Here is a 17,251-nt window from a genome sequence, read left to right on the forward strand (position 1 = left end):
CTATTTTCCATCTCTCTTTCCACAAGTCTTGATGCGTATTAGTGCTCTTACATTTGATCACGACATGAGAGTCCATCCAATTCAGTGTATCTTCGTTTATTTTTTACATCAGACATCCACACGTGCCAATTTCATCACAATCCACTTCCATAAAACTTATTTGTTCCAGCTTGATGAATTATGACTCCAATTTTTCACTTTAACAGTCAAAAGCTTGTGCTCTCCAACTCCTGCACATCACACTAACAACTCATGTGTGTCACAAAACGTGCGTACCATCACAGCACACTACATATGAGCAGTAGAAAAGTAACTCAAAGTCTATGACATGAAAATCAATGAGAACACATTATATAACACAAAATAAATATGAAAATGACCTTGAACAGTAAACTGTGAAATACGGCTCCTACAATAAGTAATATTAATAATTAGCGGTGGCTACGTGGTTAGCACTCTCGCCTCACTGCAAGAAGGTCACCTGTTCGAGTCCTGGCTGTGTCAGTTGGCATTTCTGTGTGGAGTTTGCATGTTCTCCCCATGTTGGCATGGGTTTTCTCCGGGTGCTCCGGTTTGCCCTACAATACAAAGACATGCACTATAGGTGAATTGAATAAGCTAAATTGGTCGTAGTGTGTGTGTGTAAATGCAAGAGCGTATGGGTGTTTCCCAGTGTTGGGTTGCGGCTGGAAGGCCATCCGCTGCGTAAAACATGCTGGATAAGTTGGCGGTTCATTCCGCTGTGGTGACCCCTGATTAATAAAGGGACTAAGCCAAAAAGAAAATGAATGAATGAGTGAATTAGGTTTGGTGGTTAACACTGTCGCTTCACAGCAAGAAGGTTGCTGGTTCAAGTCCCAAAGACATGCAGTAGGGAATCGGATTAACTAAATCGACTGTAGTGCATGAGTATGTGTGAATGAGAGAGAGTGTATGGGTGTTTACCAGTACTGGGTTGCGGCTGGAAGGGCATCCGCTGCGTAAAACATGTGCTGGGATATTTAGCGGTTCATTTCACTGTGGCGACCCCTAATAATTCTAAGACTAAGCCGAAGGACCTTTTTAACGCATACAACGTAGTGTTGTGCAAGTGTTTTGCACATTTTTTATGTAAAACTTTGTTGTGCTCACCCCTTTGCGTACAACATTTGTTTTGCAAATTAACTTCAGTTGACCAAAATGATGTGATGTGAATGCAAGTTTTTGGCTGGTTTTTTTTTGCACAATAATATTTTAGGCCAGAAAGGTTTTTTTTTTTTCAAACATTTTTATTGCATCTCAGTCTCCTTCTCATTCATGCTCTCATCCTTCTTCTTTTATTTCTCCTCCTCATCATCCGTCTGCTTCTCCTGCTGTGTCTTTTCTTTTTTCTCTTTCTCTTGTCCTCCTTTGGCTTTTCTATCTCTTCCTCCCCCTTCTCTGTTTCATCCTCCTTCATCTCCTCTTCATTCTTATCCTCCTCTTCATTTTCTTTCATCCTTTTCTCCTTTACCTTCATCTCTTTCTCATTCCTATCCTCCTCCTCTTCATTTTCTTTCGTCCTCTCCTCCTTTATCTTTATCTCTCCCTCAACCACCCCCTCCTCTTTCTTCTCCTCCACTTTTATCATGCTATTTCTCTTTCTCCTCCTTTTCTTCTTCATGTGTTCCTTTTCTTCTGCTTCTTTTTCTTTCATCCTCTCTTTTATCTTCATCGCCTCACTCTTATCCTCCTCCTCATTTTCTTTCACCTCATCCTCTTCCTTATCCTCCTCCTCTTTTATCTTGCTATTTCTCTTTCTCCTCCTCCTCTTGTTAATATTTTCCTCCTTGTCCTTCTCATCATTTAGTCCCATCTCCTCCTTCTCCTCCTCCTCTTGTTTGACATACTCTTCATCTTTCTCCTCCACCTGCAGAACAAAACCAAACTTAAGTCAGTTCACATGTGAGCAGATATCATTCCTCTCAATGATCCTGAAACAGACTCTTGATGTATTAGTAAAAGCATCAGGAGAACATGCATTAAAACAGTTGGTCATCTTTATATACTCACCTTTAGGTTGTCATTCACACAACTCGCTTCATGATGATGAACGATGACGAGAGCAACCTCCAGACTCAGGCCGGACTCAGATGGGCATAGAATGTCATCTATCAATAGACAAATGATTGCAGTTACACAGGTTACACAGTCATTCTCAAGGCGATGTTAAACTTGGGTGAAGGGGAATTCAAAATACTAATTATTCATCACATCATAGGGCATCATAAGGTTAAAGATTTAAAAAATCTAGCAATAAATATGATTATTTACCATCAGAGTCTGCAGAGACAGAGAGCTGCTTCTCAGTCTGACCAAAGCAGGACATCCTGAAGAGTTTTCTGGCAGCTTTGAGGAAATTGGCCACTTTACTCTTTTTCCTCTGCGTCGTTCCCTCAACCTCCTCCACCTCATCTATTAAGAGAAATGATTGTAGTTTACACAATGTTTAGATCATTCCTTATGAACATTTACCATAGTTTTACAATAAACTAAAACAAAAAAAAGCACATGATTATTGTAGCTAAGCCTTTATTACAACAAATTCACCTTGGTTTTGCTACATGTACTGTACTGTAATATATCTGTTAGGGATGCACCGATACCATTTTTTTTGGAACCAATCTGATCCCGATACAAAAATCTGAGTATCGATCGATACAGATCCGATCCCGATACTGTGCCGTTTTTTTTTTTAAACCTAATACAGTTTCTATAGTTCTGGTGCTCAAATAATATATCTTCTTCAGTAAAAATAACCAACCTATGACCTACATTGCATGACAGACGACACAATCTAACTAAAAACATGATGCTCGCTATAAACTATAGGCTACATTATTTGAGCATTCATTATGACATTGATCTGATCTGTTGTGGTCCAGCTTATGTTTCCTTTTTTAATATTAGGATTTTGCTTTGAAATCTGAACTAGGCTACCACTATTGACCATAATCATTGGTAAAATAACCTGCCTTGAAGCAGACTAAACTAAACCGTCTGAGATGAGTTTTACTTAATAAACATTCCCTTGCCTAAACCCACTGCGAGTGAGATGGAGAAACTGAAAGCATGTCTGAAAAATTATCTTTTTGAAACAAATTTCGTTTGATATAATTTGTTGGTTATTTTAATGTATTTACAAAATAAACAAGAATATTCGAGGTGAAGTTCAAAACAAGGTTTTTAAATAAGGTTTTCCAATTTAAACTTTCAGGTAGGCCTACTTTGTGTGTAAAGAGCAGGTAATAACCCTCTCTACTCCAGTGTTGCGAATGCTATCTGCTGATCTAACAGGCACAGCGCAACATGATGTAGAGACAGCAATAAACTCCATGTTATGGGTCAAAATGAACCCATTTAATGCAGAACTAAAAAAAGAAAACTAAGAAAAGAACTAAGAACTAAAAAAAGCTGAAAATGGGCTGCCACATTAATGTACAGAGTCGTACTTAGAACCTGAATCCAATAGTAATAATATTCTAGCACAGCAATTGAAATTATAACATAAACATAAATAAATAATAACAATAATATAATAAAACCACCCGTTTTAAAAGCCTACTAACAAATACAAATAATTATCACGTTTGCACTCCGAAAAACAATCCTACCAGCAACTATACAATTATTATATATTAGATTAGATTAGATTAGATTACATTAGATTAGATTAAACTTTATTGTCATTACACATGTACAAGTACAAGGCAACGAAATGCAGTTAGGTCTAACCAGGAGTGCAATAGCAGCAAGTGCAGGATAGGTTTAAATGATAAAGTGCAATTATAGAAAAAACTATGAGTGATATTTACAAATGGATGCACAATGAACGTTATATACAGGTTATATTTACTATAATCAGAGATTTACAATAGATGAATATACATTTACAGGTTGCTATTAATAATCAGAAGTATGCAGATAGATATGAACATGATTACATGTGCAGTGGATATGTACAAGTCAAGATGAGTTTGAATTTGAAATGAGTTTGACAATTTGAAATGTGCAAATAAAAATATATACATGATGTTTTTTATAAAATCCTATAGCAAGTGAAATATGTTTCTATAGCCCATAAGACTTGTGAAAAGATTATTTGAGTGAAAGAAACAGAATCCCATCACCGGGTCTAGCGACACACTGGCACAATAATCCTCACTGTTTTTGTGAAAGTAATAACAAGGAATGAATAAACGTGAATTAAAATATTACTTTGGAAAGTTGTTTTTTTATATATCTAAAGAATGACTTTTTAAAAGATTTGTTTAGTGAATTAATATGTTTGTATAGATATAAACTATGCCATATAGGCCTTATTCATCCGAGGTAATTACGAATTTTTTGGGCCAGATGTCAGGAGAAAATGGACGGAAAGGTTGCTCAGTAATCTCTATGCAGTAATCAAGAAAACTCCTGCTCATTTCACAATATAAATATGACTTACAATCATTGCCAATGTCAGGCGTTTGCTTGAGCTGCGTCTCTTTCTGACTTCGGAAGATCTTGTTTTTCTTGGAAGCTTTTAGGAAAGAGGGCAGTTTTAAGAGCCGGTTTTTCTTTGGCTTCTCCATCACAGATGTACTTGTATTCTCCATACTCAGTTCGTCTTTCACCATATAGACACAGTTTGTTCACTCAGACAGAATCAGCGATCGTTCTTGCTACTGTAAACCAACAAAGTGAATTGTGTTTGTGGTGCAGGTACTCTGGTGTGATGTAGAGATTCTAAACGTTCTACGCATCATGAGATTCTAAATGTTCTAAAATTGTTCTCTGCCTCAATGTTTACTTTTAAAAGTTAAATCACTGAGGGTAAATGCATATTACCAAAGACTATAGAATACACTTAAAGGGACTTTGATATTACATAAAATCAAATATGATTAGCTCAATAAATCTAAGTAATGATATGCTACAAAGGCCGCTTTAATTGAATCAATTTATATGTTCAATTAATTAAATGGAGATGCAATTGAAGACAAATTGTTAAGCCCTCCTGTGAAATTCAAATGTCTTTGCAAATTGTTACCAAAGCTTATGGAGGAATCAACAAATTCCAGCATCAATAAATAAATGAATATGCATACATATATATATATATATACACACACACATACAGTTGAAGTCAGAATTATTAGCCCCCCTTTGAATTTTTTCTTCATTTTTCTTCTTTTATATTTCCCAAATGATGTTTAACAGAGCGAGGACATTTTCAAAGTATGTCTGATAATATTTTTTCTTCTGGAGAAAGTCTTATTTGTTTTATTTCGGCTAGAATAAAAGCAATTAAAAAAAAAATTCAAACAATTTTAAGGTCAAAATAATTAGCCACTCAAGACTATATTTTTTTCAATAGTCATCAGAACAAGCCATCGTTATACAATAACTTGCCTAATTACCCTAACCTGCCTAGTTAACCTAATTAACCTAGTTAAGCCTGTAAATGTCAGTTTAATCTGTATTGAAGTGTTATGAAAAATATCTAGTCAAATATTATTTACTGTCATCATGGCAAAGATAAAATAAATCAGTTATTAGAAATTAGTTATTAAAACTATTATGTTTAGAAATGTGTTGAAAAAATCTGATCTCTGTAAAAAAAAAATTTGGGAAAAAAATTAAACGGGGATAATAAATCAGGGGCTAATAATTACTGTATTTTATATATATATATATATATATATATATATATATATATATATATATATATATATATATAAAATCCATAAATTGCTACATAAATAAATATATAAATAATGAATAGTGCGGGCAGATAAATAATTAAATAAATTACACAAATGTTGGGGAATAAGATAATGCTAATCTGAAAGTTTCTTTTCCCCTCCTTTTAAGCTAGTTATTTATTTTCATATTTTTAAATTGCAAAATCTGTTATGGCTATACATTTATTCATTCATTTTCTTTTGGCTTAGTCCCTTTATTCATCAGGAATAAATTTTTTTTGCTATTTCTGCTGAGAATTTTGTTAAAAAATTTGTGTATTTATGCGGAATGATTTTGGGAGTATCATAACTAAAAATTTAATATACTGTATTACATAAAAATACCTTTTTAACTCTGTTAATGTTTACAATGCAAATCCAATTAGATCCTATTTATTTGGTAAACAAAGCAAGTCTCTCATATAATATATCTACTAAAAGACAGAAAATATTACTTTACAAACTGTATTGTAAATAAATCAAATGAACATTATCATATTAGTCAATAATTTACTGAAATTAATTGAAAAACTGAATAAATATATATGTACACACATTTACACAAGTAAGTAAACAGAATCAATGATGGGCTAAAATCTGCAGAATTCTGCACTCGCAGATTTCAGGTGGGCCTACTTAAGACTGCTTTTGTCCTGTTTCCATGAGCTTAAACTTTGTCAATTGACCAATTTCTAAGTTTAAACCAAAATAAAACTGAAATAATTCTATTTAGGCACAAAGTAAATGTGCTGGATGTTGCTGTTGGTTTTCTGGCCGCACACATAACCCAGTGTGCAAAAACTGGTCAGTAACCCCTATTTTATATACACTTCAATGGTTACCCATTAAGTATAGAATTGATTTTAAACGTGAGTTATTTGTATACAAAGCCATTAATAATCTTGCTCCTCAATACCTCAGGATTTGATCTGTCCGTATACCTCTTCTCGATCTGAGTTTACCCACTGCCTTATATTATAATCTCCCCTCTATTTCTGTTCAAGCCTGTTAAAAAAAAAAACAAATTTATTTTCTGTTGATTTCAGTACTCCTTGTTTACTGGTCCTATTATCTATCTTTTAGTACTCCTATGCAGAAAATTGTATGTTATTTTACTGTATTGATCAGAACAGACAAATTATGTTTAACAGTAGAGACATATTATATCATAATAAAATAATCTACCTTTCAAGGATCCTCAGGAAAACTGTTTCAGACTAAATTCTGTCATTTTACTCATAGTTATGAAAACTTAACTTAAGTCAAAAATCCTTGTAATGTAGCTGGTTATGCTGTAGCATGATATTTGTCACTTTGATACTTTTTCTCAGGGATGCGTATATCATTACCAGATTCAGATGACGAGATTCATATATCGTTACCGGATTCAGATGACGAGTCCACTTGGAGACGACGATTTAGGCACCCAAGAAGCTTAGGCATGGGTATGTACTCTCAGATTTTATAAACTAATATAAATACAAAGTTAAATATATGTTATAAACATGTTTTACAGGCACAAGAACGAGGACAGTCAAACGCTATAGAAATCATGGGTTACATTCTTCCAAAAAAACTGAAACTGGTTTGAAACAAGAGGAGGGTGAGTAAAAGATGGTATGATTTTGATTTTAAATGAATTGTTTTCATAAACAACAAGGGTCCATTAGCACAAGTAATTTAAAGAGTAAAGAATTATAATTTTTCTTTCACAATTTAAATAATCTCATTACTGCAATTGGGTGCACATTGAGAATCACACTCACAACTTCATCATTTTGAGTGCAAAAATGATCATACAATACAATGTGAAGTTTATTTATAAACTAATTTCGAGAGGATCCTGTGCTTATGATTGCTAGCGTACGTACATGGTGTGCATATGCGTATGTACGTGTATGTATGTATCTACCTTCTGTTCCAAGCTTCGCTATGCTTGCCATCCCATTCAACAGCTCTGACTCCTGCAGGGGCCCAACCTGAGCTTCGACACCCGCAGGAGTCACTCCAAGCCCATCCCCAACCACCCCTTCACAATCACATCTCCAGCAGGAGCCATCACTACTCCATCCTTCCTCCCCACTTTTACTGGATCCCGCCCCCCTCATGGCTCTGAGGAGTCATCATTTCCGGTGTCGAGATCCTCCGCCTGGCAATTATTTGCTCCTTCTTTACTTCCTTATAGCGTTGAGTGTTTCCGCTACCTATTACCCCTTCTTTTATCTCCTCCCTTATCTCCTTATCCTTCAATTCCCTCGTCTAATTTCTTCTTCCAGCGTCGAGTTTCTCTGCTAACTATTTTTCTTTCCCAAGCTCTAACTCCCGCAGAAGTACCTAAAACGAGCTTCAACTCCCGCAGTAGTTCATGCCCCCCTGGCCCACCTCACACCCTCTCATACAGGAGACTTCACCGCCCAAGACCTTGCTCTCACTCCCGCAGGAGTGTATCCGAGCTTTGACTCCTGCAGGAGTCAATTCAGCCCCTCCCACGCCCCCGCTTAGACTCCTCTCTTCCTAAGCTATCAATATTATATCCAGCAGCCAGATATAGCATTGTTACATTTACATTTTAGGGTTCTCTTCAATACGCGGCTGCTGTCCCGAGCTATATAAGGCATTTTGGGGAGTTCTTGAGATCTACCTGAGCTCAAACTCCCCTCTCGCCTTGCAACGGGAGGGAGCCCCGGGCTCGAGGATCTTGTGAGCTCAGGGCTCTCTCCTGGGACAGCATGCCAAACAAGCTTATAATTAATCATCAGCTAAGTGTGAACTCTTGAAGTGAAGTTTATTTATAAACTAATTTCGAGAGGATCACATGCTTATGATTGCTAGCGGATGGATCCGCATTATCCAATTCTCAATGCACCAATCAGACGACTCCCAGGCTACTACAAATACCCAGGGTTACGTACCTCTGCTATCTTCGTTTTGAAGAATCCCCCATCCACCCCTACTCCTCCTTCTTCCTAGATGGGTGACATGGTGGCACGGTGTTTAGCACTTGCCTCACAGCAAGAATGTCTCTGGTTCCAGGCTTTTACCAAACCAGCAGACGTTTCTGTGTGGAGTTGCACTTTCTCCCCGTGCTTACGTGGGTTTCCCCCGGGTTTCCAGGTTTCCTCCCACTGTCCAAAAACATGCAACGTAAGTTAATTGACTAATCCAAATCGGCACTATAGACATGCTCCTAGTAAATAGTTATCTCTTAAGAGAAATCCCTATCTGTTCATTAGTAACTACAGCAGGGGAGTTCACGAGATCTACCTGAGCTCAAAGTCCCCTCTCGCCTTGCAACGGGAGGAAGCCCCGGGCTCGAGGATCTTATGAGCTCAGGGCTCTCTCTCGGGACAGCATGCCAAACAAGCTTATAATTAATAATCAGCTAAGTGTGAACTCTTGAAATTATGTAAACGTAGATATCTGGTTTTCTTTTATTAGGTGACCAATGGTGTTCTGTGCTTTGCATTAAAATTTGTAGCACTCTGTCTGCTTTGCTATCCTTGCTTATTTATTTACCAAAGTCAATGTTTAATCTTCATTTGAATATTTCCAATCATTCATATTCTTTCAGAAACAGAAGTCTGAACAGAAGTTTTTAAACAAAAAAAAAGGAAAGACTATAAATTATAAACGTATTCTGTTTATGACTATTTACGCTTTAGTTCAGTGGTGTTATGAGATCAGTATTGGGATTCAATTTCTTATACTGCAAATGTGTGTCACTTATGCATTTGTGCCTTACTTTTACCTTAGGAGCAGAATCATCTTCAGGACAAACAGTGAGTAGCAACTGTCATGTGTTCTGGCTTTCATAAAATCAAAAAAAGAAAGAAAGATAATTCTTTTCTTTCTTTCAGCCCTCAGATGATGCAAAAATATTCACACCTGAACTTATTCAAGAAGATGACAAGTACAAAGACAAGAATACATACAGGTATTGAACAGTTATGTTCTTTGGAATTTGTAAAAAGATAATGTGTTGAATTGCTCACCTTTAAATGTAAACGCTTAATGACTCATGTCTATATATAGGACACTTTCTTAAACACTACCTGACAAAAGTCTTGTCGCCTATCCAAGTTTTAGGAACACCAAATAATAACTTGATCTCTAGTTGATCATTTGGTGTCAGAAGTGGCTTATATGAAAGGCAAAGGCCTCTAGATTACGCTTATTTTACCTAAATAAAATATTATCATGCCTTGATAATTATTTAATTAGGCCAGTAAGGTCTGACTTTGCTTAGACAAAAGTCTTGTCACTTAACAGAAATAATGTACAGTATAGAATATAAAGTCATGGTGCAGTGAAAAATAATGAATATTGTGTATGACTCCCATGAGCTTGGAGGACTGCATCCATACATATATCTCTGCAATGACTCAAATAACGTATTAATAAAGTCATCTGAAATGGCAAAGAAAGCGTTGTTGCAGGACTCCCAGAGTTCATCAAGATTCTTTGGATTCATCTTCAATGCCTCCTCCTTCATCTTACCCCACATGCTCAATAATGCTCATGTCTGGCGACTGGGCTGGCCAATCCTGGAGCACCTTCTTTGCTTTCAGGAACTTTGATGTGAAGGCTGAAGTATGAGACGGAGCGCTGTCCTGCTGATGAATTTGCCCTCTCCTGTGGTTTGTAATGGGCAGCACAAATGTCTTGATACCTCAGGCTGTTGATGTTGCCATCCACTCTGCAGATCTCTCGCACGCCCACATACTGAATGTAACCCCAAACCATGATTTTTCCTTCACCAAACTTGACTTTTATCTTTTATCTTTTATCTTGGGTCCATGCAGTTTTTGTGACGATTGGGATGCAGTTCAACAGATGATTCATCAGAAAAATCGACCTGCCACTTTTCTAAATGATCAACTAGAAGTCAAGTTATTATTTGTTGCTCTTACAACTGGATCGATGACAAGACTTTAATACTTGAATTAAGACAACTACTTGAAAATGTATATGAATCACCTGTAAACATTCTCTTATAACTTAAAAATAGTTTCTAAAATCCCATTTCAGTGTAGCAAGATTTTTACTGCTTTGACTAAAAACTGTACTCTCATTCTGGCCTAATAATCCACATACAAAGGCTGCAGAAGGATCAATAATATTACTTAGTGTGACTGGCAAACACTCCTATTAGACTCGGAGATTGGCTGAAAGAATTAAATTATTGAATAGTTCAACTTTTTAACTCATGTAAAATGAGCCAATTTAAAAAAAAAGAAGAAGTTTGTCCACTCGTTCTCAATGTTGATATCAAAAGCCGGACAACTTGGTTCTCAACAGCATGTTTTGTTTTTGGAGCCATCTTAATTATCTCTGTGTGGTTCTCCATTCTGTGTGTTTCTCATTATTTATCTACTGCAGCGTTAATCTGTGGGTGCAACTAAACATGCAATAATGTAGAAGTAGGTGTTAATCATCTTCGGTGGAGACGGTGTTTAGCATCATTACATAATAAAGTGGCACATTCCTGTTGTTTTGTCAGACTGACTGAGACAACTAGACTAACAAGAACGTTCTTAACTTACAAGATGTTTATATAGTAAAGTGACCTCAAGATCAAGACAGTGATGATTTCTTAGTTCATGACTTTTTTACTAACATGAAAATGTCCTGTCCTCCAGGTTTGTTTGTCCTCATGCTGGTCAGTTTCAGTGCAGTTTGACCAGTCTTGTGTTTGTGATGGAGGGTGAAGGAGAGCTGCTGTATAGAGTCGTCTCGTGGGATCCATGTCTTTTAGATGGTTTGGGTCAAATGCAGCCTGCAGGACCCTTATATGACGTTAACTGTTTTAATGGTTCAATCTCAAAACTGAACCTTCCTCACTGTGAAATATTCTCCGGTAGGTTCCTTTCTTCATACTTGAATATTAGTTTTGTATTGAATCATTTTAACAAATATTTTGAATTATGAAGATGTAATCTGACACTATCAATATAAAAAGACTGCAGCTCATGATGCTATGTTTGTAAATTAATAGTAAAGTGTAAGGGATTTAGATTTTTATAAAGACTATTTAATCTGAAATGTTAACTAAAAAGTCAATATAGTGTACGTATGTTGCAATATAGATACAATTTCACCAGATGACTTGAATAAAATTAATGTTTGCAATGATTTTGAGAACATCTCTCTGAAAATATAATGAACAAATTGCAAGCAGATATTTACAATAGAGCAAAAATACAAATGGAATAAATTGTGCTGTATGGTTTTCTGAGAAGTCAGTGTTTGTGTACAAATATTAATAATCAAAAATAAATAACTCTAAAGTCTTCATCGTATAATTCATTAAATATAATTTATTTATGATGTGATGTAAATTTATTTCTAACATGATGTGTTTTTATAAACTGTGGCTCCTGGTCAACAATAAACCAACTCAACATTGCACATCCTGCAGTGTAACTGCTGCAGATTTGTGATTTTAATACTAAAAATAATAAATGCTCTATAATAATAAAAGCTATACCTTGATAATTTACCACATTACAAAATAGTTGAAAATGTTTTGCAGAGGGCGACAACAGGGATGGTTTGGCTGTAGCACATTTTACTGGTGGGAATATGGAAATAATTCAGCCAATTAAAGTGACAGAAAGTCATGTGATGATTGACATCAGAGTTCTCTCTCTATTTGGACTCCTCTGGATGAAGATATTTAGTCGCCCTTGCATTAGTGGACAAGTTTTGCTTTTTCTTCGAACACTACCAGTTGAGGAGGAAGAAGAGGAAGATAAAATACTGAATGTTCACTTGCTTCCAGGGAATGTTCCTGTGACAGAGGTACTTTAATCTCTTTTTGTGTTTTCTGTTTAACTCTTTCCCTGCCAACGTTAAAAAAAAGCCATTAGCAGCATTTTGGATTAGAATTTTTTGCAAGGAATATACAGTTGAAACCAGAAGTTTACATACACTAAAAAAAGGAACATAACCATTTTGTTTTTAAATGTCTGGTGTTAAATCATACTAAACGTTTACTATTTTAGGTACGTTAGGATTACCTAAATGATTTACATTTGCTAAATGCCAGAATAATGAATAATTAATAATAATTATTAATTTCTAGACAGTCAAAAGTTTACATACATTTCCTTGGTATTTATTTTGCTTCGCTTTTAAACTGTATAACTTCGGTCAAGTGTTTGGTGTATCCTTCCACAAGTTTCTCACATTAATCTGCAGGAACTCTGGCTCATTCCTCCTCACAGAATTGGTGTAACTGAGTCAGAATTGTAGCCTGTCTTGCTCGCACAAGCTTTTTCAACTCTGCCCACAAATTTTCTATAGGATTTAGATCAGGGCTTTGTGATGGCCACTCCAAAACATTCACTCTGTTGTCCTTAATGCACATTTTGACTAATTTGGCAGTATTCTTAGGGTCATGGTCTGTTAGGAAGGCCCATTTGTGGACAAGTTTTAATTTCCTGGCTAATGTCTTGAGATGTTGCTTCAGTATTTCTACATAATGTTCTTTCTTCATGATGCCATCTATGCTGTGAAGTAGACCAGTCCCTCCTGCAGCAAAACAGCTCCACAACATGATGCTGCCACCCCGATACTTCACAGTTGGGATGGTGTTCCTAGGCTTGTAAGCTTTGCCCTTTGTCTTCCAAATGTAACACTGGTCATTAAGGCCAAACAGTTCAATCTTAGTTCCATCAGAACACAGGACATGTCTCCAAAAGTTTGTCTTTTTCCCAGTGTAATTTAGCTAATTTAGATCTGGCTTTCTTTGTCAATTCTGGCTTGTTGATTTTCCTATGTTGTCACACATGTAAGCGGTGTGTTTGAGGTTTTCCTTAAATTATATTCTACAGTTGTGCCTCTAATTAACTCAAATGTTGTCAATTAGCCAATCAGAAACTTCCAAAACCTTGACACCATCATCTGAGCTTTTTTCAGAGGCATAATAATCTTATTGTATGTTAACTTGACTTTCAAGAATATTTCTCAAAAAAAGATCTCTCTCATTATTCTGCTTTTAAGCATAACAGAAACAAATGTGATGATCCTAACTTACCTAAAAGAGAAAAAGTTTAGTCACATTAACATCTGACTTTTTTAATGGTTTTGTGCCTTTTTATGCAGTGTGTGTAAACTTCTGGTTTCAACTGTATATCATATTATGTATCAAAATAAAGAACCAAGCTTCAAGCCTCTATGTGTTCATGTTTTATCATCACTTGAATGCAGGTGCAGGTTTCATCAAAACTGCAACTTTAGATTTTTCTCAAAGTAATACATTTTCAATTACATACACATACATTTGGTCAGAATTATTAGCCCTCCTGAATTATAAGCCCCCTTGTATATTTTTCCCCCAATTTCTGTTTAAAGGAAAGATTATTTTTTCAACACATTTCTAAACATAGTTTTAATAGCTCATCTCTAATAACTGATTTTTTTAATCTTTGTCATGGTGACAGTACATAATATTTTACTAGATATTTTTCAAGACACTAGTATTCAGCTTAAAGTGACATTTGTGCAGAGATTGTCTCATGTTTTGCACCCTGAAGACACTGGAGTCCCATAACTGATTCAGAACATGTGTTAGGGCTTCTCTTTGCCCTAATAGACCTAAAACATGGGTTGTTGTAAAAACTTATCAATGAAAATGCAGTAAATTCACTCCTCTTTGTTTTGTTTTGCCCCCAATATCGGTTTCTCAAGGTCCTGCACTCGCACCAGGATAAAAAATACATTGAGACAACTTCAAAATGTCACTTGTTTTTTGAGCGGGAATACAGTCTGCGTTGCCAGCCAGAGAACTGTCAAGTGCAACCAAAGGTAACATATGTTTAGCATCGATAAATCATATTAATTTTCTTATATATAAAAAGTGCAAAAAGACACAAATAATAAAAATTTGATATTTTATGGTATCATAGTCAATAAAACAGACATACATTCACAGGCCACTTTATTAGGTACACCTGTCCTACTGCTTGTTACGCAAATTTCTAATCAGTCAATCACATGGTAGCAACTCAATGCATTTAGGCATGTAGACATGGTCAAGACGATCTGCTGCAGTTCAAACCAAGCATCAGAATGGGGAGGAATGGCAAATGCCTTGTTGATGCCAGAGGTCAGAGGAGAATAGCCAGACTGGTTCGAGCTGATAGAAAGGCAACAGTAACTCAAATAACCACTCGTTACAACCGAGGTATGCAGAAGAGCATCTCTGAACGCACAACATGTACAACCTTGAGACGGATGGGCTTCAGCAGCAGAAGACCACATGATACCACTCCTGTCAGCTAAGAACAGGAAACTGAGGCTACAATTCACACAGGCCCACCAAAATTGGACAATAGAAGATTGCAAAAACTTTGCCTGGTCTGATGAGTCTCGATTTCTGCGGTGACATTCGAATGGTAGGGTCAGAATTTGGTGTCAACAACATGAAAGCATGGATCCATCCTGCTTGGTGTCAATGATTCAGGCTGGTGGTGTAATTGTGTGGGGGATATTTACTTGGCACACTTTGGGCTTATTAGTACCAATTGAGCAATGTGTCAATGCCACAGCCTACCTGAGTATTGTTGCTGACCATGTCCATCACTTTATGACCACAGTGTACCCATCTTCTGATGGCTACTTCCAGCAGGATAACGCACCATGTCATAAAGCGTGAATCATCTCAGACTGGTTTGTTGAACATGACAATGAGTTCACTGTACTCAAATGGCCTCCACAGTCACCAGAGCTCAATCCAATAGAGCACCTTTGGAATGTGGTGGAACAGGAGATTCACATCATAGAAATGCAGCCGACAAATCTGCAGCTATATCATGTCAATATAGACCAAAACTTCTGAGGAATATTTTCAGTACCTGGTTGAATCTATGCCACAAAGAATTAAGGCAGATCTGAAGGCAAAAGTGGGTCCACTCCGTACTAGTAAGGTGTACCTAATAAAGTGGCCGGTGAGTGTTCTGTACTGTATGTTGTTTTCACCAAGCTACCATACAGCAGGGAGGTATGAGATTTCATGATAAAATCCTTTAGTCTGGTACTTGCGCATACCTATAGACAGAACATGTAAAATATATTCTTCTTTCTGTTTTTAGTTGGTAACTAAACGTACCCCTAATTGTGTGCAAACTATCAGATCTGTAAAAAGTCTCATTGTAGGCTTTCAGATGTAGCTCATTACAGTTTGCATGAAATCAGACTTTAATCTTCATATTTGTAAATGTATATACTAGTAGTCAATAAACGGTGCACTTCATTACTTGGTACAAATCCATTACCAGTCATAACCTTTAATCAAATAGTAAAGCCTTACCTCCCCCCTTTAAATAACTTTTCTTCAGGTCTGGTCACATAGAATGGCCTTAGGGGGGATCCCAGGGGATTCATGAATTTGTCAATCTTCCTCTATTGTAACACCTTTTCCATTAATCCAGTTGGTTCCTAAACGTCAAAATCATGCACCACCCTACGTTTTTTTCTTCTTCTAATTTTAGGACTGTTTCAAACAAATGTACATCACGATATAGAAATAAAATTACAATGTTAACTTCAGTTTCAACTTATAATTCAAAAATTCTCTCTTATTATCTTGATGCTGCTATTGATGTTGTTTTTTTTCAGAGTGAGATCTTTGAGCATAATAATTTTGGTCCAAACTACCATCCCACATTTGAAGTGTTTTTGAGTGTTCACGTTAAAAAAGTTGGATTGACTATTTTAGACAAAGCTGAAGATTGTAAGGAAGTGTGGAGCAGACCACGAATATTACTTAAAGGTAAAAAAATATTTGGTTGTTCAAACTTTGTGTAGGGGGGATTTTTGAATGTTTTATAAAGAATTTAAGTTTATCTGTAGAGGCATTCATCTGTGTTGAGGAAGTTTGATTTATAATTTTACACAATTAAACAATTAAGCTGCTTTTTTAATCTAAAACATAACTACACAGGCTATTAATGTGAAGGTTTTTATTATTAAGGGAAAACAAAATACAAAACTACATAGCCCTGTGTGAAAATAGGTTTCATTTCTGTTGCCACACCCAAACCTGATTACTGTCACAGCTGTTTATAATCAAGAAATCACTTAAATAGGAGCTGCCTGACAAAGTGAAGTAGACCAAAAGATCCTCAAAAGTGAGACCTAATCCAAATTCAAAAACAAATGAGACAGAAAATAACAGATCTATCAGTCTGGAAAAGGTTATCAAGCCATTTCTAAAGCATTGAGTCTGCAGTGAACCACAGCGAGATCCATTATCTACACATGGCAAAACATAGAATAGTGAAGAACCTTCCCAGGAGTGGTCGGCCAACCAAAATTATCCCAAGAACGCAGCGACAACTCATCCAAGAGGTCACAAAAGACCCAAGAATAACAAAAAAAAAAAAAACTGCCGGCCTCACTTGCTTCATTTAAGGTGTGTTCATGACTCCATAAGAAAGACACTGAGAATGGTTCTGGAGCTCAACAGAAATGACTGTGATTGGCCGTAATGGGCATCGATG

At 36.2% G+C, this 17,251-nt stretch overlaps 1 protein-coding gene across 5 annotated transcripts in view; it reads left to right on the top strand.

Annotated features, from left to right (window-relative positions):
- The window catches only part of LOC130247109 (NACHT, LRR and PYD domains-containing protein 1a-like), a 40,611-nt gene that overhangs the window by 19,324 nt on the left and 4,036 nt on the right, over window positions 1-17,251 (top strand). For 2 of the 5 annotated variants that reach the window (XM_056480304.1, XM_056480328.1), the window contains 8 exons: window positions 7,079-7,192; window positions 7,264-7,350; window positions 9,501-9,526; window positions 9,605-9,681; window positions 11,387-11,604; window positions 12,280-12,548; window positions 14,439-14,555; window positions 16,368-16,521. In XM_056480304.1, coding sequence (XP_056336279.1) covers window positions 7,079-7,192; window positions 7,264-7,350; window positions 9,501-9,526; window positions 9,605-9,681; window positions 11,387-11,604; window positions 12,280-12,548; window positions 14,439-14,555; window positions 16,368-16,521 — 1,062 coding nt within the window. The remainder of the gene's footprint in view (window positions 1-7,078; window positions 7,193-7,263; window positions 7,351-9,500; window positions 9,527-9,604; window positions 9,682-11,386; window positions 11,605-12,279; window positions 12,549-14,438; window positions 14,556-16,367; window positions 16,522-17,251) is intronic. The other 3 variants (XM_056480312.1, XM_056480334.1, XM_056480321.1) reach the window with 2 other exon arrangements.

The sequence above is a fragment of the Danio aesculapii genome, chromosome 2, assembly GCF_903798145.1.
Source record: "Danio aesculapii chromosome 2, fDanAes4.1, whole genome shotgun sequence".
In the NCBI taxonomy this organism is placed as follows: Eukaryota; Metazoa; Chordata; class Actinopteri; order Cypriniformes; family Danionidae; genus Danio; species Danio aesculapii.